A 21120-nucleotide genomic window follows, 5' to 3' on the forward strand; every position below is an offset into this window, starting at 1 on the left:
TCGCCCCCCCCGCCGTCACCATCGACGTCCCCATGGCCGCCCTCAGCCGGGGGGGCTGCTGGGCCCCCCCGCTCACCTCACCACCATCGACCAGTCCGAGCTCACCTCCCAACTGGGGCTTGGGCCTGGGGGGGCGGCGGCGGCGGCGGCGGCGCCCCCCCCGCGGCGGCGGGGGGCCCCCAGGGGGGCGCCCCCAACCTGACCCCGCCCCCCGCCGCCCCCCCCCGCCGCCCCCTCCCCCGAGGAGAGGCTCTCCCCCACCCCCTCGCCCACCGGCTCGCTGCAGGAGGAGGAGCCTGAAGATTTTCGGAGGGTGAGCGAAAAAATTGAGAAATTTGGGAAAATTCTTTAGCGATTCATCTCAAAAACACCAAAAACTCCCAAAATTCACTTTTTTTACCATTAAAAACCCCCCAAAATTGGGGTTTTTTGCACTTTAACTCCCCAAAAACTCATTTGTTGTTTTTAAGTTTTATTTTTATTTTAATTTTAATCACATTTGTTTTATTTCTTGTAACTTAAAATTTTATTTACATTATTTTTTCTTATTTTTTAATATTTTCAAAGTTTCAACAAAAAGTGGTTTTGTTTAAAATTTTTGTGTTTAAACTTTGTAAAACTTTAAAATTTAATTTCCCTTATTTTTATGTTTTACTTATTAATTTGCTTTCTCCTAAACTTTATTTTTATCTTTTGTATTTAATTTCTAAAATTTTTTATTTTTCCATTTATTTTAATTTTAACTTTTTACTTTAAGAGTTTTTTGAATTTTAAAAATTCATGGTTTTAGCTGCATGTTCTTAATTTTTAAGGGTTTTTCAGTTTTTGCTTTTTTAATATTTTTATTGTTGAAATTTATTCTTCTGGCTTATAAAGGTTTTAAATTTTAAAATTTGTTTTAGCTTTAATTTTTTTCCTAAAACTTTAATATTTACTTTTATCTTCAGTTCTGGCTTTCAAATTCAGATTTCAAATTTTTCATTTTCTTTGTTGTAATTTTTTTACCTTAAGTTTTTTTTTCATTTTAAAAATTTATATTTTCAGTTTTGCGTTTTTAGATTTTAAGATTTTTTTGTTTATTTTTTTATTTTTCAACATTTCAAAAATGTATTTCACGTCCTCAACTTTCAATTAGAACTTTTTAAGTTTTATTTTATTTTTTCCACTTTTAGTTTTTTACTTCCTCAAAATTTTAATCTTTTAATTTTTTTTTTTTGTTCGTTTTTCATTCTGAAGTGGGAAAATTTTGGTTTTTTCGTCCTTTAAATTCGGAATTGCGATTTCGAGCGGCGAAAAATAAACCGCCGTCCTCTTCTCCCCCGCAGGCCGCGCCCCCCAAGCCCTCCCCGCCCTCCCTGCCCGCCCCCGCCCCCCCCGGGGGAGGGCACCCGCCGGGGGAAGCCCCCCAAGAAGCCCAAGAAGAAGAAGGACCCCAACGAGCCCCAGAAGCCCGTCTCCGCCTACGCCCTCTTCTTCCGCGACACCCAGGCCGCCATCAAGGGCCAGAACCCCAACGCCACCTTCGGCGACGTCTCCAAGATCGTCGCCTCCATGTGGGACAGCCTGGGGGAGGAGCAGAAGCAGGTGAGCGGAGGGCGGGGGGGACTCCAAAATTGGCGGGGGGAGCCCAAAATCGGGGCGGGGCTTGGAGGTAGAGGAGGAGGAACCTTGTGGTTGAAGGCCCAGGTCCGGTTGAGAACATCCTGGAGACCCCAGTATGGAGGAAACGGGGAGAAGATGGAGTTAGGGTGGACTTATGGATTGGGGGGGCTTTTAATTTGGTGGGGGGACCCCAAGATTTGGGCAAAATTGTGACGTAGAAGAGGAGGAACGTCATGGTTGAAGGCCTGAGTCAACCTCAGAACGTCTTGGAGACTCCAGTATGGAAAGTCAAGGAGAACGGGGCACCGGAATGTGGAGTTATGGGGTGGGGAGACTTTTAATTTGGTGAGGGGACCCCCAAAATCGGGGCGGGGATTCTGAGGTAGAGGATGAGGAACCTCGTGGTTGAAGGCCCAGGTCCGGTTGGAAGATCCTGGAGACCCTGGTTTGGAAAATGGGGGAGAAGGGACCTCCCAGTTTGGAGTTATGGAGTAGGGGGACTCTTAATTTGGTGAGGAGACCCCAAAATTTGGGCAACATTCTGAGGCGGAGCAGGAGGAACCTCATGGTTGAAGGCCCCGGTCCAGTTGAGAAGCTCCCAGTGCTCCCAGTTTGGGGAGAACTGGGAGTTATGGTGGAGTTATGGGGAAGGGGGGACTCTTAATTTGGTGGGGGGACCCCAAAAAAAACGGTGGGCAGACCCCAAAATTTTACCTGGATTCTGAGGTGGAGCAGGAGGAAGCTCATGGTTGAAGGCCCCGGTCCAGTTGAGAAGCTCCCAGTGCTCCCAGTTTGGGAGAACTGGGGAGTTATGGGGAAGGGGGACTTTTAATTTGGTGGGGGGACCCCCAAAAAAACCGGTGGGCGGACCCCAAAACCGGTGGGCGGACCCCAAAACTTGGGCGGCGGAGGCGGAGGAACCTCACGGTTGAAGGGCCCAGAAGCTCCCAGTGCTCCCAGTTTGGAGGAACTGGGAGTTACGGGGTGGTGGGGGGGACTCTTAATTTGGCGGGGAGACCCCCGGGCCGCTAGGGGGCGCCCTGCGCGACGGCTCCCGCCCCCCCCCGCCACAGGTGTACAAGCGCAAGACGGAGGCGGCCAAGAAGGAGTACCTCAAGGCGCTGAACGGCCTACCGCGCCCTGCAGGTAACCCCGCCCCCTGGGGGGGCGTGGCCTGGCCTGGGCCCCGCCCCCTGGCCCCGCCCCCTCTCTCCTCCCCGCCGCCATTTTGTCTCCTTTCTGCTTCCACCGCCGCCATTTTGTCTCCTTGTTTTCTTCCTTCGCCGGCCGCCATTTTGTTTTGTCCCTCTTCGTTCGCCGGCCGCCATTTTGTTTCCCGCTCTTTTCTTCGTCGGCCGCCATTTTGCGTCTCTTCCCTCCTTCAACCTCCGCCATCTTGTTTCTGCTCCCTCCTTCAACCTCCGCCATCTTGTTTCCCGCTCTTTTGTCCAACCTCCGCCATTTTGTTTCCTCCTGGTCCCACCTTCCCCCTCCATTTCTTCCCGCCTTTTTCCTCGTTCAACCTCCACCATTTTGTTGTCCTTTGTTTTTCATCTCCGCCATTTTGTCCTCGCCTCTCAGTTCAGTCTCCGCCATTTTGTTTCCTCCGCTTTCCCCGTCCGTTTTCCCCCCCCGGTTTTTTCTCAACCGCCGCCATTTTGTTTCTCCCCGTTTCCTCCTTCGCCGTCCGCCATTTTGTTTCCCTCTGTGTCATCATTGGAACCTCCGCCATTTTGTTTCCCTCTGTGTGTCATCATTGAACCTCCGCCATTTTGTTTCCCTCTGTGTGTCATCATTGAACCTCCGCCATTTTGTTGAGCCCCTTTTTTCCTTTCCTGTTTTCAACATCCACCATTTTGTTTCTCCCTTTTCCCTCCCTGTGTTCCTTGAACGTCCACCATTTTGTTTCCTCCTTCAATCTCTTTCTTCAACCTCCGCCATTTTGTTTCTCCGTCTTTTCCCTCCCTTTCCTCATTCAACCTCCGCCATTTTGTTTCCCGCTCTTCGCTTCTTCAAGCTCCGCCATTTTGTTTCTCCCTTTTCCCTCCCCTGTCCTCATTGAACCTCCGCCATCTTGTTTACTCCTGTTTCCACCTTCAGCCTCCATTTTCTTTCTCCCCACTCCCTCGTTCAACCTCCGCCATTTTGTCTCTGTCTCTATTCTCCTTCGCTCTCCGCCATTTTGTCTCCTTGTCTTTGCTCATGGAACCTCCATTTTGTTTCCCGTTCTTTTTTCCTTCAACCTCCGCCATCTTGTTTCTATTCCCTCGTTCAACCTCCGGCATTTTCTTTCTTTTTTTTTCCGCCTTCAACTTCCATTTTCTTCCCTTTTTCCTCATTTAACCTCCGCCATTTTGTTTCCTGCTCTTTGCTTCGACGTCCGCCATTTTGTCGGCTCCTTTTCTTCATTCAACCTCCGCCATTTTGTTTCCCGCTCTTCCCCTCGTTCAAGCTCCGCCATTTTGTGGTTTGTTCCCTCGTTCAACCTCCGCCATTTTGTCTCTCCCCCCCCCCCCCCAGACCTCCACGGAGCCGCCGGAGCCCGAACCCAGCCCCCCCGCCGCCCCCACCAACCCGTCCCCCCTCCCTCTTCCTCCCCTCCTTCCTCATCCTCCCCGGACCCCCCGCCCGTCCCCGCCCCCGCCCCGGCCGCCCCCTCCCCCAACCCCACCCCCCCGCCCCCCCTGACCAAAATCATCATCCCCAAGCAGATGCTCCCCCCTTCTCTGACCGTGGCCCCCCAAAGCGGGGGGGTGGTCACCGTCATCCCCGCCACCGTGGGTGACGTCGCGGGGGGGGACGGCGGCGGCGGCGGCGGCGGGGGGGGGCGGTTCCAGGGGGCCGCCCCCGTCCATTTCGCCGCCGGGACCCCCACCCAAATCGTCACCCCGCTCCGTCCTGCAGGGCCGCCGCCGCCCAGCTGCCCCGCCTGCAGCCCCCCCCCCCTCCAACAAATGCCCCCCCCGCAGCCCCCCCCCCCAACAAGTCACCGTCCTGCAGCCCCCGCCCCCCCCTGCAGGCCATGCAGCAGCCCCCCGCCCCCCAAAATCCGCCTCAACCTCCCCCAGAACCCCCCCCCCGCTCCAGATCAAGATCCTGCCCCCCCCCACCCTGCAGATCACCCCCCTCCACCTCCCCCCGACGAAATCGGGGGGGGGGCTTCCTCCTCCCCGCCCCCCTCCGCCCCCCCCGAATCCCACCGCCCCCCAAATCCCCGCCGGAGCCGCTTCGCCGTCCGAAACGGTGGAGGTGATGGGGGGACGTGTGCCCGAGGTGAGGCTTTGGGGGGGTTTTGGGGGTGCGACCCCCCCAAAATGGGGGATTGGGGGCTTTGGGGGGGGTGTACCCCAAAAATCGGGGTGGGAGACCTCAGAGGGGGGTGGGGGGATGTGGGGGGGGCTCCTGAGACCCCAAACTTTGGGATTTGGGACTCAAAAAAAGGCAAAAAGGGGGATTTGGGGGGGGGGGGATTGGGGGTTTTGGGGGGGGTTGTACCCCAAAAATCGGGGTGGGAGACCCTCAGAGGGGGGTGGGGGGATGTGGGGGGGGCTCCTGAGACCCCAAACTTTGGGATTTGGGACTCAAAAAAGGCAAAAAGGGGGATTTGGGGGGGGGGGGGGATTGGGGATTTGGGGGGGGGTGTACCCCAAAAATCGGGGTGGGAGACCCTCAGGGGGGTGGGGGGATGTGGGGGGGGCTCCTGAGACCCCAAAATTTGGGATTTGGGACTTAAAAAAAGGCAAAAGGGGGATTTGGGGGGGGGGGAGTGGGGGATTTGGGGGGGGTGTACCCCAAAAATCGGGGTGGGAGACCCTCAGAGGGGTGGGGGGGGCTCCTGAGACCCCAAAAAACCCCCAAATTTGGGATTTGGGACTCAAAAAAAGGCAAAAAGGGGGACATTGGCGGCGTGTACCCCAAAAATGGGGGTGGGGGACCCTCAGAGTGGGGGTGGGGGGGCTTCTGAAACCCCCAAAATCCAAATTTTCCGCCCCCAAAGTGGAAAATTAAAAAACTTGGGGGCGTTTCTGGCGCAACTTGCGCCCCAAAATCCCGACCCCTGGAAATTTTTGGATTCACCCCAAAAATCCTATTTTGGGGGTGGTTTTTTTGGTTTTTTTTTTTTGGGGGGGGGGTTCGCAGGTGGAATCGCCCCCCCCGCTGGCGGTGGAGCTGGTGGCCGAGTCGCCGGCGCCCGCGGACTCGCCCCGCCCCCGCTGCGTGCGGGCCGGCTGCGCCAACGCGCCCGTGGCCAGCAGCGACTGGGACGAGGAGTACTGCAGCAGCGAGTGCGTCGTCAAGCACTGCCGGTGCGTAAAGCCCAACTTCTGGCCCCCCCCCCCCAAAAAAAATCCCATTTTTCACCCCCCCAAAATCCCCAATTGTAACATTTTTGAATTTTTAAAATTTTAAAAATTTGAAAAAATTTTAAAATTTTTAAAATTTTTCAATTTTTCAATTTTATTTTCAAAATTTTGTTAAAATTTCTAAAAATTTCATAAAGTTTTAGCTTGTTAAAATTTTAAGATTTCATTAGATTTTAACTTTTAAAATTTTAAGATTTCATGAACTATTTCAGATTTTACGACATTAAGAGCACTGAATTTTGAAAATTTCATTGAATTTTTTAAAATTTCATTGAATTTTTTAAAATTTCATTTTAAAACTCAAGATTGTTATGTTTTTACAATTCCATTTAAGATTTTGTTACCAAGATTTAATTTTTTTCAAGATTTTATTTTCAAAAGATTAATTTTAAAGTTTCATTAATTTTGAAAAGGTTTCATTAATTTTTTAAAAATTTCATTAGTTTTTAAAAGTTTCATTAATTTTTCAAAAACATCTTATTAATTTTTTCAAGATTTCATTTTTTAAAATATTCCAGTGATTTTTTAAAGATTTCATTGATTTTTTTAGGATTCCATTAACTTTTTAAAAACATTCCATTAATTTTTTAAAGATTAATCTTTTTAAGATTCCATTAATTTTTTTAACGACTTCATTATTTTTTAGACTTCATTAGTTTTTTAAAGATTTCATTAATTTAAGACTCCATTAATTTTTTTAAAGAGTTCATTTTTTTAAACATTTCATTAATTTTTTTTTAAAAATTCATTAGTTTTTTAAAGATTTCATTAATTTTCTTAAAGATTCCATTAATTTTTTCATACAAAGTTCCCATTATTTTTTTTAAAGATTTCATTTTTTAAGATTCCATTAATTTTTTAAAGATTCCATTAATTTTTTTTAAAAAAAGTCATTAATTTCTTAAATATTTTGTTAATTTTTTTTTAAGGATTTCATTAATTTTTTTTTTTAAAGTGTCATTAATTTCTTAATTTTTTTTAAGGATTTTAATTTTTTTAAGGATTTTTAAAATTTTTTTAAAATTTTATTAGTTTTTAAATAGTTCATTAATCTTTAAATAATTAATTTTTTAAAGATTTCATTAACTTTTAAAATATTTCGTTCATTTTTTTCAAGATTTCATTCATTTTTTTGAAGATTTTCTTAGTTTTTAAAGTTTTCATCGAATTCTTTAAATTGGTTAGAAAATTTTTTACGATATATTAAAATTTTTTCTAAGATTGTGTTAAAATTTTTTAAAATTTCACCAAATTTCTCTCAGATTTTTTTCCATTTTCTAAGAATTTTTTAAAACTTCGTTCACTTTTTCGCGATTTGGTTGAAATGGCTAGAAATTTCCCGGCTTTCTCTCCGCAGCGACGTGTTCCTGGCCTGGCTCGCCGCCCGCAACGCCGGCAACAGCGTGGTCTTCGTCAAGTGACCCCCCCCCCACCGCCGCGAATTTGGGGGGGGGCGCGCCCCCCCCCCCCCAAAAAAATTTTGGGGGGGCCCCCCCGTTTGTCGCCCCCGCGGTTCTTATTAAAACAACGGCAGAGTTTTCGTTGGGGTTTTTATAAAATTTCGGGGTTTTCCCCCCAAAAAAGGGGGGGCAGGGGCCCCCCCCCTTTATTTTGACCCCCCCGCACCCCAAACCCCCCCCCCTTTTGATGCCATACAAGGGGCAAGTTGGCTTCTTCCTGCCGCACCCCAAAATATTTTGGGGGGGGTCCCAGCGCCAAAAATGGGGTGCAGGGCCCCCCCCTTTTTATTTTGACCCCCCCCCCCACCCCAAAACCTCCCCCAGCCTCCCCAAAACGCCTCCCCCTCCCGATTCTTGGCCTCAGGCGCCGCCGTACGAGGAGGGACGTGGGTTCCTCGCGCACCCCAAAATATTTTGGGGGGGTGCCAGGGCCAAAAAGGGGGTGCACCCCCCCCCCCAAAAAAAATAAGGGGGGTGCACCCCCCCCTTAAATATTTTTGGGTTTGGAGATGATCCCGTCGGGATAATGCTGTTTGAACTGGGCCACCACGTCCGGGTCCAGCAGGTGAATCCCGTCCAACTGGTTCCCCAAAGTGATCCTGGGGGGGCCCCCCCAAAATTAAGGAGGGGGGGCACCCCAAAAAAATAAGGGGGGGGTGTCCTAAAAATTTGGAAGGGGGGGGGACCGCTCACCAGTTGGGCTGGACGTTGTGGGGGCGGCCGAAGAGCTCGATCTTGCGGGTGCCGGGGGAGAGGCGCTCGATCATCCCGTAGATTTCGTCGGGTTTGTGGCTGGTGGAGCGCACCTGGGGGGGGGGACACGCGAAATTTGGGGGGGTCCCCCCCCTCCGAATTTTGGGGGGGTCCTCCCCCCTCTGAATTTTGGGGGGGTCCCGGGGGTGGGGCCGGCCCCACCTCGGCCACGATGACGTCGCAGTCCAGGCCGCGGTTGAAGCCTTGGGGGTTGCCCTTCACCCCCACCTGCGGGACGGGAGCGGGGATTCGGGGGGGGGGCGCACCCCAAAATCCCCCCCGTACCCCGAAATTCCACCCTGGGATCCCCCCCGCACCCCAAAATCCCACCCTGGGCCCCCCCGCACACCAAAATCCCCCCCAGCACCCCAAAACCTCCCTTTTTTTGCCTCTAAATGGCTGGTTTTTGGCCTCCTGCCCCCCCAAAATCCCACCTTGGGCCCCCCCCGCACCCCAAAATCCCAGCCTGGGAACCCCTCGCACCCCAAAATTCCACCCTGGGCCCCCCGCACCCCAAAATCCCAACTTGGGACCCCTTTGCACCGCAAAATCCCCCCCCAGCACCCCAAAACCTCCCATTTTTTGCCTGTAAATGGCTGGTTTTCGGCCTCCTGCCCCCCCCAAAATCCCACTTTGGGACCCCCTTGCACCCCAAAATCCCACCCTGGCCCCCCCCCCGCACCCCAAAATCCCACTTTGGACCCCCCTGCACCCCAAAATCCCATCCTGGGACCCCCCGCACCCCAAAATCCCCCCAGCACCCCAAAACCTCCCATTTTTGCCTGTAAATGGCTGGTTTTCGGCCTCCTGCCCCCCCAAAATCCCACCCTGGGACCCCCCCGCACCCCAAAATCCCACTTTGGGACCCCCCGCACCCCAAAAATCCCAACTTGGGACCCCTTTGCACTGCAAAATCCCCCCCCAGCACCCCAAAACCTCCCATTTTTGCCTGTAAATGGCTGGTTTTCGGCCTCCTGCCCCCCCCAAAATCCCACTTTGGGACCCCCCCGCACCCCAAAATCCCACCCTGGGCCCCCCCCCGCACCCCAAAATCCCACCCTGGGCTCCCCCGCACCCCAAAATCCCAACTTGGGACCCCTTTGCACCCCCAAAATCCCCCCCAACACCCTAAAACCTCCATTTTTTTGCCTGTAAATGGCTGGTTTTTGGCCTCCTGCCCCCCCAAAATCCCACCCTGGGACCCCCCCGCACCCCAAAATCCCACCCTGGGCCCCCCCCGCACCCCAAAATCCCACCCTGGGCCCCCCCTGCACCCCAAAATCCATCCTGGGACCCCCTTGCACCCCAAAATCCCCCCCAGCACCCCAAAACCTCCCATTTTTGCCTGTAAATGGCTGGTTTTCGGCCTCCTGCCCCCCCAAAATCCCACTTTGGGACCCCCCCGCGCCCCAATCCCGCCCCGGGACCCCCCCAAATTTGGGGGGGCGGGGTGTGTTTTCGGGGGTACCAGGCAGTGCTCCTTGCCGTGGTTGAGCCAGTGGCCGGTGCGGCCCGTGCGGATGATGCGCTGCAGCTGGTTGGTTTTCACCCAAATGATCTCGTCCACCCGCTCGTACCTCCAGATTTGGGGGGGTGTGGGGCGGTGATTTGGGGGGGGCGGGGGAATTTTGGGGGGGAGCAGGGATTTGGGGGGAGTCGGGGATTTGGGGGAGTCGGGGATTTTGGGGAGCCACCCCCCCCTGCAGACTCACCCCCAAAGGTTGAGGCACTCGCGGCCCAGCTCCATGGCCCTGGAAATGGGGGGGGGGGTTAGTGGGGGGGGGTTTTGGGGGGGTGAGGGGTTTTGGGGGGGCACTGGGGGGTTCTGAGGAGATTTGGGGGGGGGTTTGGGGGGCACTGGGGGGGGTTGGGGACACTGGGGGGGTTTGGGGGGGCAGTGGGGGGATTTGGGGGGGTTTGGGGGGGCACTGGGAGGATTTGGGGGGGTTTTGGGGGGGCACTGGGGGGGTTTGGGGGGGCACTGGGGGGATTTGGGGGGCTCTGGGGGGGGTTTGGGGGGGCACTGGGGGGATTTGGGGGGCTCTGAGGGGGTTTGGGGGGCACCTGGGGGATTTTGGGGGGATTTGGGGGGGCACTGGGGGGATTTTGGGGGGTTTTGGGGGAGCACTGGGGGGATTTGGGGGACACTGGGGGGGTTCTGAGGACATTTGGGGGGGCACTGGGGGGCTTGGGGGGGCACTGGGGGGGTTCTGAGGAGATTTTGGGGGGGCACTGGGGGGGCTTGGGGGGGCACTGGGGGGGTTCTGAGGAGATTTGGGGGGCACTGGGGGGATTTGGGGGGCACTGGGGGGGTTCTGAGGAGATTTGGGGGGGCACCTGGGGGGATTTGGGGGGGTTTTGGGGGGCTCTGGGGGGGTTTGGGGGGACACTTGGGGGATTTTGGGGGGTTTGGGGGGCTCTGGGGGGGTTTGGGGGGGCACTTGCGGGATTTTGGGGGCTCTGGGGGGGATTTGGGGGGGGTTTGGGGGCTCTGGGGGGGGCTTGGGGGGCACTATAGGGGATTTTGGGGGCGTTTTGGGGTTCTGGGGGGCTTTGGGGGGCTCTGGGGGGGGTTTGGGGGGGCACTTGGGGGATTTGGGGGGCACTGGGGGGGTTCTGAGGAGATTTGGGGGGGCACTGGGGGAATTTGGGGGGGGTTTTGGGGGGGCACTGGGGGGGATTTGGGGGGCACTGGGGGGGTTCTGAGGAGATTTGGGGGGGCACTGGGGGATTTGGGGGGGTTTTGGGGGGCTCTGGGGGGGTTTGGGGGGACACTTGGGGGATTTTGGGGGGTTTGGGGGGCTCTGGGGGGGTTTGGGGGGGCACTTGCGGGATTTTGGGGGCTCTGGGGGGATTTGGGGGGGTTTGGGGGCTCTAGGGGGGGCTTGGGGGGCACTATAGGGGATTTTGGGGGTTTTGGGGTTCTGGGGGGCTTTGGGGGCTCTGGGGGGGTTTGGGGGGGCACTTGGGGGATTTGGGGGGCACTGGGGGGGTTCTGAGGAGATTTGGGGGGGCACTGGGGGGTTTGGGGGGGAGGAGATTTGGGGGGCACTGGGGGGGTTCTGAGGAGATTGGGGGGGCACTGGGGGGATTTGGGGGGCACTGGGGGGGTTCTGAGGAGATTTGGAGGAGCACTAGGGGGATTTGGGGGGGTTTTGGGGGGCTCTGGGGGGGTTTGGGGGGACACTTGGGGGATTTTGGGGGGTTTGGGGGGCTCTGGGGGGTTTGGGGGGGGCACTTGCGGGATTTTGGGGGCTCTGGGGGGGATTTGGGGGGGTTTGGGGGCTCTAGGGGGGGCTTGGGGGGCACTATAGGGGATTTTGGGGGGTTTTGGGGTTCTGGGGGCTTTGGGGGGCTCTGGGGGGGTTTGGGGGGGCACTTGGGGGATTTGGGGGGCACTGGGGGGGTTCTGAGGAGATTTGGGGGGGCACTGGGGGGTTTGGGGGGGAGGAGATTTGGGGGGCACTGGGGGGGTTCTGAGGAGATTGGGGGGGGCACTGGGGGGTTTGGGGGGGTTTGGGGGCTCTGGGGCGGTTTGGGGGGGCACTTGGGGGATTTGGGGGGGTTTTGGGGGCTCTGGGGGGGTTTGGGGGGCACTTGGGGATTTGGGGGCTCTGGGGGGGTTTGTGGGGTTTTGGGGGGTTTGGGGGGGCACTGGGGGGATTTGGGGGGTTTAGGGGGGGCACTGGGGGGTTTGGGGGGTTGCGGGGGGCACTAAGGGGGGCTTGGGGGGGCTTGGGGGGGCACTGAGAGGGCTTGGGGGCCGTAAGGGATTTGGGGGCTTTGGGAGGACACTGAGGGGGGTGGGGGGGGCACTGGGGGGGCCTAAAGGGGTTTGGGGGGGCACTGGGGGAGGGGGCTGGGGACACTGGAGGGGTTTTGGGGGGGCACTGGGGGGTTTTGGGGATTTTGGGGGGCACTGGGGGGTTTTGAGGGGCTTTGGGGGCACACGGGGGTTTGGGGGGGCACTGGGGGGGTTTGGGGACACTGGAAGGGGTTGGGGGGGCACTGGGGGGTTTTGGGGGGCTCTGGGGGGGTTTGGGGGGGCACTTGGGGGATTTGGGGGGCACTGGGGGGGGTTCTGAGGAGATTTGGGGGGGCACTGGGGGAATTTGGGGGGGTTTTGGGGGGGCACTGGGGGGATTTGGGGGGCACTGGGGGGGTTCTGAGGAGATTTGGGGGGGCACTGGGGGGATTTGGGGGGTTTTGGGGGGCTCTGGGGGGGTTTGGGGGGACACTTGGGGGATTTTGGGGGGTTTGGGGGCTCTGGGGGGGTTTGGGGGGGCACTTGCGGGATTTTTGGGGGCTCTGGGGGGGATTTGGGGGGGTTTGGGGGCTCTAGGGGGGCTTGGGGGGCACTATAGGGGATTTTGGGGGGTTTTGGGGTTCTGGGGGGCTTTGGGGGGCTCTGGGGGGGTTTGGGGGGGCACTTGGGGATTTGGGGGCACTGGGGGGGTTCTGAGGAGATTTGGGGGGGGCACTGGGGGGTTTGGGGGGGAGGAGATTTGGGGGGCACTGGGGGGTTCTGAGGAGATTGGGGGGGCACTGGGGGGATTTGGGGGGCACTGGGGGGGTTCTGAGGAGATTTGGAGGAGCACTAGGGGGGATTTGGGGGGGTTTTGGGGGGCTCTGGGGGGGTTTGGGGGGACACTTGGGGATTTTGGGGGGTTTGGGGGGCTCTGGGGGGGTTTGGGGGGGGCACTTGCGGGATTTTGGGGGCTCTGGGGGGGATTTGGGGGGGTTTGGGGGGCTCTAGGGGGGGCTTGGGGGGCACTATAGGGGATTTTGGGGGGTTTTGGGGTTCTGGGGGGCTTTGGGGGGCTCTGGGGGGTTTGGGGGGGCACTTGGGGATTTGGGGGGCACTGGGGGGGTTCTGAGGAGATTTGGGGGGGCACTGGGGGTTTGGGGGGGAGGAGATTTGGGGGGCACTGGGGGGGTTCTGAGGAGATTGGGGGGGGCACTGGGGGGTTTGGGGGGGTTTGGGGGCTCTGGGGCGGTTTGGGGGGGCACTTGGGGGATTTGGGGGGGTTTTGGGGGCTCTGGGGGGGTTTGGGGGGCACTTGGGGGGATTTGGGGGCTCTGGGGGGGTTTGTGGGGGTTTTGGGGGGTTTGGGGGGGCACTGGGGGGATTTGGGGGGGTTTAGGGGGGGCACTGGGGGGTTTGGGGGGTTGCGGGGGCACTAAGGGGGGCTTGGGGGGGCTTGGGGGGCACTGAGAGGGCTTGGGGGGGCCGTAAGGGGATTTGGGGGGCTTTGGGAGGACACTGAGGGGGGTGGGGGGGGCACTGGGGGGGCCTAAAGGGGTTTGGGGGGCACTGGGGAGGGGGCTGGGGACACTGGAGGGGTTTTGGGGGGGCACTGGGGGGTTTTGGGGATTTTGGGGGGCACTGGGGGGTTTGAGGGGCTTTGGGGGCACACGGGGGTTTGGGGGGGCACTGGGGGGGTTTGGGGGACACTGGAAGGGGTTGGGGGGGCACTGGGGGGTTTTGGGGGGCACTGGGGGGGGTTGGGGGGCACTGGGGGGTTTTGGGGACACTAGGGGGGGTTTGGGGGGGCACTGGAGGAGCTTGGGGGGGCACTGGGGGTTGTTGGGGGGGCACTGGGGGGTTTTGGGGGACACTGGGGGGGTTCGGGGGGGCACTGGGGGGGTTTTGGGGCTTTTGGGGGGCACTGGGGGGGTTCGGGGGGGGCACCGGGGGGGCCCCAGAGCGGGTCCGGGGTGGGGGGGGGCAGGGCACGACACAGGCCGGCGTCGACAAAATCCCGCCGGATTCGCTCCCCAGCGGGCAACGGGGGGGGGGGCTCCCCAAAAAGAGGCGGGGCGGGGGGGGCGGGGCAAGCGGGGGGGCGGGGCAACGGGGGGGCGGGGGCAACGGGGGGGGGCGTGGCTACCGGCCGGTGGACCCAGAGGAAGAGGAAGCCCTCGTCCTGCAGCACGGGGATGTTGAGGCGGCGCATCTCGTCGTCCGTCAGCGTGCCGTAGGGCAGCTCCATGTGGATGTCCCAGGGCGGGTCGGCCATCACCACCGCGAACTTCCCCAGATGCGCACGTCCAGGTAGCGGATGTCGCAGCAGATCCACTGCGCCGGGGGGGGGGGGGGGGGGGGGGAATTTCAAAAAAAATTTCAAAAAAATCGGAAAAAATTCGGTTAAAATTCCAAAAAACGGGGCGGAAATTCAAAAAAAAACGGCGGAAATTTAAAAAAAAAAAAGGGGAAATTTGGAAAACGGGGGGGAAGATTTGGAGGAGGGGGGGAAAAGGTTTCCCCCGCTTTGGAAGCGGAACCAGCTCACGGTGAAAAAATTTAAATTTTTCTTGGAAATTATAAAATTTTTGGAAAAATTTTAAATTTTTGTCAGAAATTTTAAAATTTTTGAAAATTTTAAATTTTCTTGGGAATTTTAAAATTTTATGGAAGCGTTAAATTTTTCTTGGAAATGTTTTTTTAAAAATGTTAAATTTTTCTTGAAGTTTTAGAATTTTTTGAAAATTTTAATTTTTTCTTGGAAATTTAAAATTTTATGAAAATTTTAATTTTTCTAGCAAATTGTAAAATTTTTTAAAATGTTAAATTTTTCTTGAAAATGTTAAAATTTTAAAAATGTTCATTTTTTCTTGGAAATTCTAAATTTTTTGGAAAATTTTAAGTTTTTCTTGAAATTTTAAAATTTTATGGAAATTTTAAATCTTTCTTGGAAATTTTAAGTTTTTAAAAATGTTAATTTTTTCTTGGAAATTTTAAATTTTTTAACATTAAATTCTTCTTGGAAATTTTAAACTTTTCTAAAAAATTTAGTTTTTAAAAAAATTTCACTTTTTTGAGAATTTTAAATTTTTTAAGTTCTGATTGTTTTGGAAAATTTTTGGAAATTTTTAATGTTTAGTTTTTTAAACGCTTAAAATAAGCAAAGAATTTCTTGAAACTGCTAAAAATTTTTAAATTTTGGGGAAGATTTTTGAATTTTTGAGAACATTTCTGAAAGTTACGAAAGTATGCTGCAAAATTTTTTAAGTGTTTGGAAATTCATAAATTTTTTTGAAAATTAAACGGAAAGTTTTGAAGCGCTTGGAAAAATTTTGAGGTTTTCAAAGGGTTTTGAGCATTTTCAAGAAATATTTAAAAATTTTTTTTAAAGTTTTTACACTTGTTGACAAAGTGTTTAAAATAAATCTTCTATTTGGGGGAAACTTTTCTATTTTGGAGAAAAATTTTAATTTCGGGGGAATTTTTCTGGGTTTTTAAAAATTTTTCTGTTTTGGGGGGAAAAGTTAATTTTGGGGAATTTTCTATTTTTTTTGGAAATTTTCTGTTTGGGGGAAATTTTCTATTTTGGGGGAAATTTTCTATTTTGGGGGAAATTTTCTATTTTTTGGGTACATTTTAATTTTGAGGAGATTTTCTATTTTTGGGAAATTTTCAATTTTGGAGACTTTTTCTTTTTTTGGGGAAATTTTCAATTTGGGGGAAGATTTTGTATTTTAGGGGAAATTTTGTGGTTTTGGGGAAATTTTCTATTTTGGGGAAATTTTCTATTTGGAGGACTTTTTCTTTTTTTGGGAAATTTTCAATTTGGGGAAAATCTGTGGATTTGTTTCAAATTATACAATTTAAAAGTTTGAAAGTGTATTTTCAGCATTTAAATGTACGGCTTTTAAAATTGCAAGCTCAGTTTTGAGCTCGGAACCGCGCAAGGTCCGAAGCGCAGCGCGCGTTTGGGCAGAAGGGCGGTTTTCTGGCGGGGCGGGGGAGGCGCACCTGCGGGGGGAAGAGGCGGTCGGCGCCGGCGTCGGGCGGGGGGGGCCGGGCCAGGTCCTGGGGCGGGCTGCGGTCGCGGGGGCGGGCGGGCGGGGGGCTGCGGGGCGGGGTGGCGGGGCAGGCGTCGATCTCGTAGTGCACGTACTTGCAGGTGTCCATGTGGAAGCAGGTGTTGAGGAAGGAGCAGTCCCCAGCGACTCGTCGTGTGCTTGTTGATGATGCGGCTGCCGGGGGCGGGGACGAGGGGATTGTGGGAAAGCCGGGGGGGGGTTGGGGGGGAAGACGGGGGGGGGGGAAATGGAGGAAAATTAGGGGAAAGTGGGGGATTTGGGGAGAAAGCGGGGGGAAATTGAGAGAAATTGGAGGGAAATTCACAGAAATTGGCGGGAAATTGGGAGAAATTGGGGATTTGGGGGGAAAAATGGAGGGAAAGGGGGGAAAATGGAGGGAAATGGGAAGAAATGGGGGGAAATTGGGGAGAAATTGGGGGAAATTGAGGGAAATTGGGGGATTTGGGGGGAAAAACGGGGGAAATTGGGGGGAAAAACGGGAAATGGGAAGAAATGGGGGGGAATTGGGGGGAAATTGACAGAAATTGGGGGGAAAATGGAGGAAAATGGAAATTGGGAGATTTGGGGAGAAATTGGGGGAAATTGACAGAAATTGGGGGGAAATGGAGGAAATTGCGGGGGAAAATGGAGGAAATTGGGGGGAAAATGGAGGAAATTGGGGGGAAAATGGAGGAAAATGGAAATTGGGAGATTTGGGGAGAAATTGGGGGAAATTGGGGGAAATTGAGGAGAAATTGGGGAGAAATTGGGGGATTTGGGGAGAAATTGGGGGAAAATGGAGGAAAATTGGAAGAAATGGCAGGAAATTGGGGAAAATTGGGGGAAATTGAGAAAAACTGGGGGATTTGGGAGGAAAAATGGAGGAAATCAGGGGAAATTGGAGGAAAAATGGAATTGGGGAGTTTTGGGGGGAAATTGGGGGGAAATTGGAGGGAAATCGGAAGAAATAGGGGGAAATTGGGGAGCAATTGGGGAAATTGACGGAAATTGAGGGAAATTGGGGATTTGGGGGGAGAAACGGGGCAAATTGGGGGGAAAAACGAGAAATTGGAAGAAATGGGGGGAATTGCGGGAAATTGACAGAAATTGGGGGGAAAATGGAGAAAATTGGGGGGGGAAATGGAGGAAAATGGAAATTGGGAGATTTGGGGAGAAATTGGGGGGAAATTGGGGGAAATTGGGGAGAAATTGGGGGAAAATGGAGGAAAATTGGAAGAAATGGGGGAAATTGGGGAAAATTGGGGGAAATTGAGAGAAAATTGGGGAAATTGGGGAGAAATTGGGGATTTGGGGGGAAAAATGGAGGAAATCAGGGGAAATTGGAGGAAAAAATGGAAATTGGGGAGTTTCGGGGGGAAATTGGGAGAAATTGGAGGGAAATTGGGACAAATCGGGGGATTTGGGGGGGAAATGGGAGAAATTGGGAGAAATTGGGGATTTGGGGGGGAAATTGGGACAAATTGGGAGAAATTGGGGAAAATTGACAGAAATCGGGGGATTTTGGGAGAAAAATGGAAGAAATTGGGAGAAAATGGGGGAAAAATGAAAATTGGGGAGTTTTGGGGGGAAATGGAGGAAAATGGGAAGAAATAGGAGGAAATTGGGGGGAAAATGGAAGAAATTGGGGGAAGTTGGGGGAAAAAATGGAAATTGGGGAGTTTTGGGGGGAAAATGGGGGAAATTGGGAGAAATTGGGGGAGAAATTGGAGGAAATTGGGACAAATTGGGGGATTTGGGGGGGGAAATGGGAGAAATTGGGAGAAATTGGGGAAAATTGACAGAAATTGGGGGATTTTGGAGAAGAATGGAAGAAATTGGGAGAAAATGGGGGAAAAATGGAAATTGGGGAGTTTTGGGGGGAAAATGGGGGGAAAATGGAAGAAATTGGGGGAAATTTGGGGGGAAATTGGAGGAAATTGGGGGGTTTGGGGGGAAATTGGCAGGTTTGGGGGAAAAAGGAGGAAATTGGGGAAATTTGTGAGAGAAATTGTGGGGTTTTGGGGGGGAAACTGGGGGGAAACTGGGGAGTTGTGGGGGAAATTTGGGCCATGGATGGAGGAGGAACACAGGCGATGGAGGAGAACCATGGGGCGATGGATGGAGAACGTGGGGAGATGGAGAACGTGGGGAGATGGAGAAGGACCATGGAAGGAGGAGAACGTGGGGAGATGGAGAAGGACCATGGAGGGAGGAGAACGTGGGGAGATGGAGAAGGACCATGGATGGAGAAGAACGTGGGGAGACGGAGAACGTGGGGAGATGGAGAACGTGGGGAGATGGAGAAGGACCATGGAAGGAGGAGAACGTGGGGAGATGGAGATCGTGGGGAGATGGAGAAGGACCATGGAAGGAGGAGAACGTGGGGAGATGGAGAAGGACCATGGAGGGAGAAGAACATGGGGAGATGGAGAACGTGGGGAGATGGAGAAGGACCATGGAGGGAGAAGAACGTGGGGAGATGGAGAAGGACCATGGAAGGAGGAGAACGTAGGGAGATGGAGAAGGACCATGGAAGGAGGAGAACGTGGGGAGATGGAGAAGGACCATGGATGGAAAAGAACGTGGGGAGATGGAGAACATGGGGAGATGGAGAAAGGACCATGGAGGGAGAAGAACGTGGGGAGATGGAGAAGGACCATGGAGGGAGAAGAACGTGGGGAGATGGAGAAGGACCATGGAAGGAGGAGAACGTGGGAGGTGGAGAAGGACCATGGAGGGAGGAGAAGGTGGGGAGATGGAGCGAGGTCCGCTGACTGACCGGAAGTGGAGCTTCCGGCAGGGCCGCTCGGCGCCGGTGGCCTTCACGCACTCCTCCTTGGTGCCCGTGGTCGCAGAACTCCTGCACCTGGGCCCGGCCCCGCGAGCGGAACTTCTCCACGATGGACTGCTCCTTGGCCGTGGTGGTGTTGAGGAGCTCCAGGATCTCCTGGCTGACCTGGGGTGGGGGTGGTGGGGGTGAAACCATCTCCTCCGTGGTGGGACCTCAAAAACTCAATGCTTGGATGGACACCCAAGCGCGTTCCTCACCCTTTTTTTGGGTGAAACCACCACTTTCTTCAACTTTTGGGGGTCTCCAAGACCTCAGCCATCTCCAAGACCTCAGCCCTTTGGTGGACACCCAAACGTGTCCTCCACCGTCGTTGGAAGTCAATCCAACCTCTTCCTTGGTTGGGTCTTCAAGATCTCAACCCTTTGATTGGACACCCAAGCGTGTTCCTCACCATTTTTGAGGAAAAACCCATTTTTCTCGGTGGGATCTCCAAAATCTCAACCCTTTGAGGTTCACCCAAGCGCGTTCCTCACCGTTTTGGGGGTGAAACCACCGCCTTCTTCAACTTTTTGGGCTCTCCAAGACCTCAACCTTTGATGGACGCCCAAGCGTGGGTTTTTTTTGGGGGACACACACGCACCCACCTTCTTGCTCTGCTGCTCCTTGGTGGACTGCTGACTCAGCAAGCTCTCGATCTCCAAATCCACGTCGGACGCTTGCTTCCGCCATTTTTTCGCCGCCTCCTTCCCCGCCTCGCCGCCGCCCGCCGCGGCGGAGGCCGCCGCCCCGCTCCCTTCTTGCTCCGCCCGCCGTTTCCGCCCACCGGGGTCTTTGGCGGCGTTCCCTCCGTTTTCGGTGCCGGCGCCCGTCATGGCGGACAGCTTGGAGTGGTCGGCGTAGGTGACCAGGGTGGGTCGAGCTGGGTCGTCTTGGAGAAGACCCCGCCTCACCTCGATGAGTTCCTGCGCCGCGAATTTCTGGAGGAGGCTCTCCACGCCGCGGTGGGTGACGGGGGCGTCGGGCTGGGGGAGGACCCCCCCCCAAAAAAAAAAAGTCAAAGGGGGCGGGGAAACGGGGTGGGGGAGGGGAAGAACCAATGGGGTGGAGGCATCTGGGGGGGGCTTACGGTGGAGATGGCGCGGCAGATGGCCAGGGCGTCGGTGGGGAGGGGCAGGGTGAGGTCGGCGAGGTGGAGGAGGAGGCGGCGCTCCAGGGCGGGGTCGGCGACGGGCTCGGCGTCGCCTCCCAGAATTCCCGGCGTTGTCGTCCCGTCGCTGCCCGAAACGGAGGCGGGGGGACCGGACCCGCCCCCCGTCGCCGCGGCGGTTGCCGCGGAGACGGCGTTGGGGGCGGAGGAGGAGGAGGAGGGCGGGGCCGGGCTGGAGGTGCGGGGCGGGGCGGTGAGGTCGCGTGGCGTGGCGGGGGTCTGCGGGGTGAGGGAGGGGGGAGGGGTGAGGGGGGCAGCCCCCAAAAAGGGGTCCCGCCGCTCCCCCACTCCAAAATACTCCCTGAACTCTGACCTCGTGACCCCTTAATGCCCCCTGACCCCCTCTTAACCTCTGACCCCCACCCTCTGACCCCCTCCTTGACCTCTGACCCCCACCCTCTGACCCCCTCCTTGACCTCTGACCCCCCTTAACCTCTGACCCCAATTAACCACTGACCCCCTCACCAACCCTTGACTCTTGACCTTTGACCTCTTGCTAAGCCTTGACCCATCACCCTTGACCCCAGTCACTCTGCCCCATAAGCCCTGACCCCTTCATTAACGCCTGGCCCCTCATTAACCCTTCACCCCATGACCCCTGACCCCTCCACCCTTGACCTCTCATTAACCTCTGACCTCCCATAACCCCTGACCTCATTTTAACCCTTTTAACCCCAGAGCCCTTGACCTCCATCACCCCCCGACCCCCTCATTAACCCCTGACCCCCTCATTAACCTTTCACCCCATAACCCCGACCCATTTTAACCCTTGACCCATCACCCCCTGGCCCCCATAACCCCTGACCCCATAACCTCTGACCCCCCAGGCCCCATAACCTCTGCCCCCCGATAACCCTTCACCCCCCGCCCCCTTCAGCCCCTCCATGACCCCGTCCCGTTTAACCCTTGACCCCCGCGCCATCACCCAGCGGGTCCTGCTTGCGCCGCCGCTGCAGCCTCTCCCGCAGCGAGTCCAGCTGCTTCTTGTGGGCCTGGATCGAGCTCCACGTGTCCGACATGGCCGCCGCCGCCAACCGGGGGCCGCCGCCACCGGGCCGCCGCCGCCGCCGCTTGTTCACCCAGAAGCGGAAAAAAAGAAAGGAAAGGAAAAAAAAAAACGCCGGAAAAGCCGGAAGC

At 54.8% G+C, this 21120-nt stretch overlaps 2 protein-coding genes across 2 annotated transcripts in view; one reads left to right on the top strand and one right to left on the bottom strand.

Annotated features, from left to right (window-relative positions):
* TOX4 (TOX high mobility group box family member 4) overlaps positions 1-7434 on the top strand; it is an 11750-nt gene extending 4316 nt beyond the window's left edge. Inside the window, 9 exon segments of the mRNA XM_086769334.1 lie at positions 1-47; positions 50-143; positions 222-312; positions 1368-1584; positions 2676-2748; positions 4123-4673; positions 4675-4875; positions 5743-5909; positions 7324-7434. The exon segment at positions 1-47 is cut by the window's left edge and continues 31 nt beyond it. Coding sequence (XP_086625460.1) covers positions 1-47; positions 50-143; positions 222-312; positions 1368-1584; positions 2676-2748; positions 4123-4673; positions 4675-4875; positions 5743-5909; positions 7324-7387 — 1505 coding nt within the window. The 3' untranslated portion in view covers positions 7388-7434.
* Positions 7435-7821: 387 nt separating this feature from the next.
* Positions 7822-21042, bottom strand: METTL3 (methyltransferase 3, N6-adenosine-methyltransferase complex catalytic subunit). Its single transcript, XM_086769336.1, is given in 15 exon segments — positions 7822-8025; positions 8120-8232; positions 8342-8407; positions 9648-9756; positions 9892-9930; positions 14075-14222; positions 14225-14258; positions 15936-16131; positions 16133-16159; positions 18765-18829; positions 18831-18941; positions 19421-19798; positions 19903-20038; positions 20040-20202; positions 20909-21042. Coding segments are annotated over 15 exon segments (1791 nt in total). The 5' UTR covers positions 21003-21042; the 3' UTR covers positions 7822-7913.
* Between the last annotated feature and the right edge of the window lie 78 nt (positions 21043-21120).

Source organism: Chlamydotis macqueenii, chromosome 35 (assembly GCF_036417535.1).
Source record: "Chlamydotis macqueenii isolate bChlMac1 chromosome 35, bChlMac1.mat, whole genome shotgun sequence".
Classification (NCBI taxonomy): domain Eukaryota; kingdom Metazoa; phylum Chordata; class Aves; order Otidiformes; family Otididae; genus Chlamydotis; species Chlamydotis macqueenii.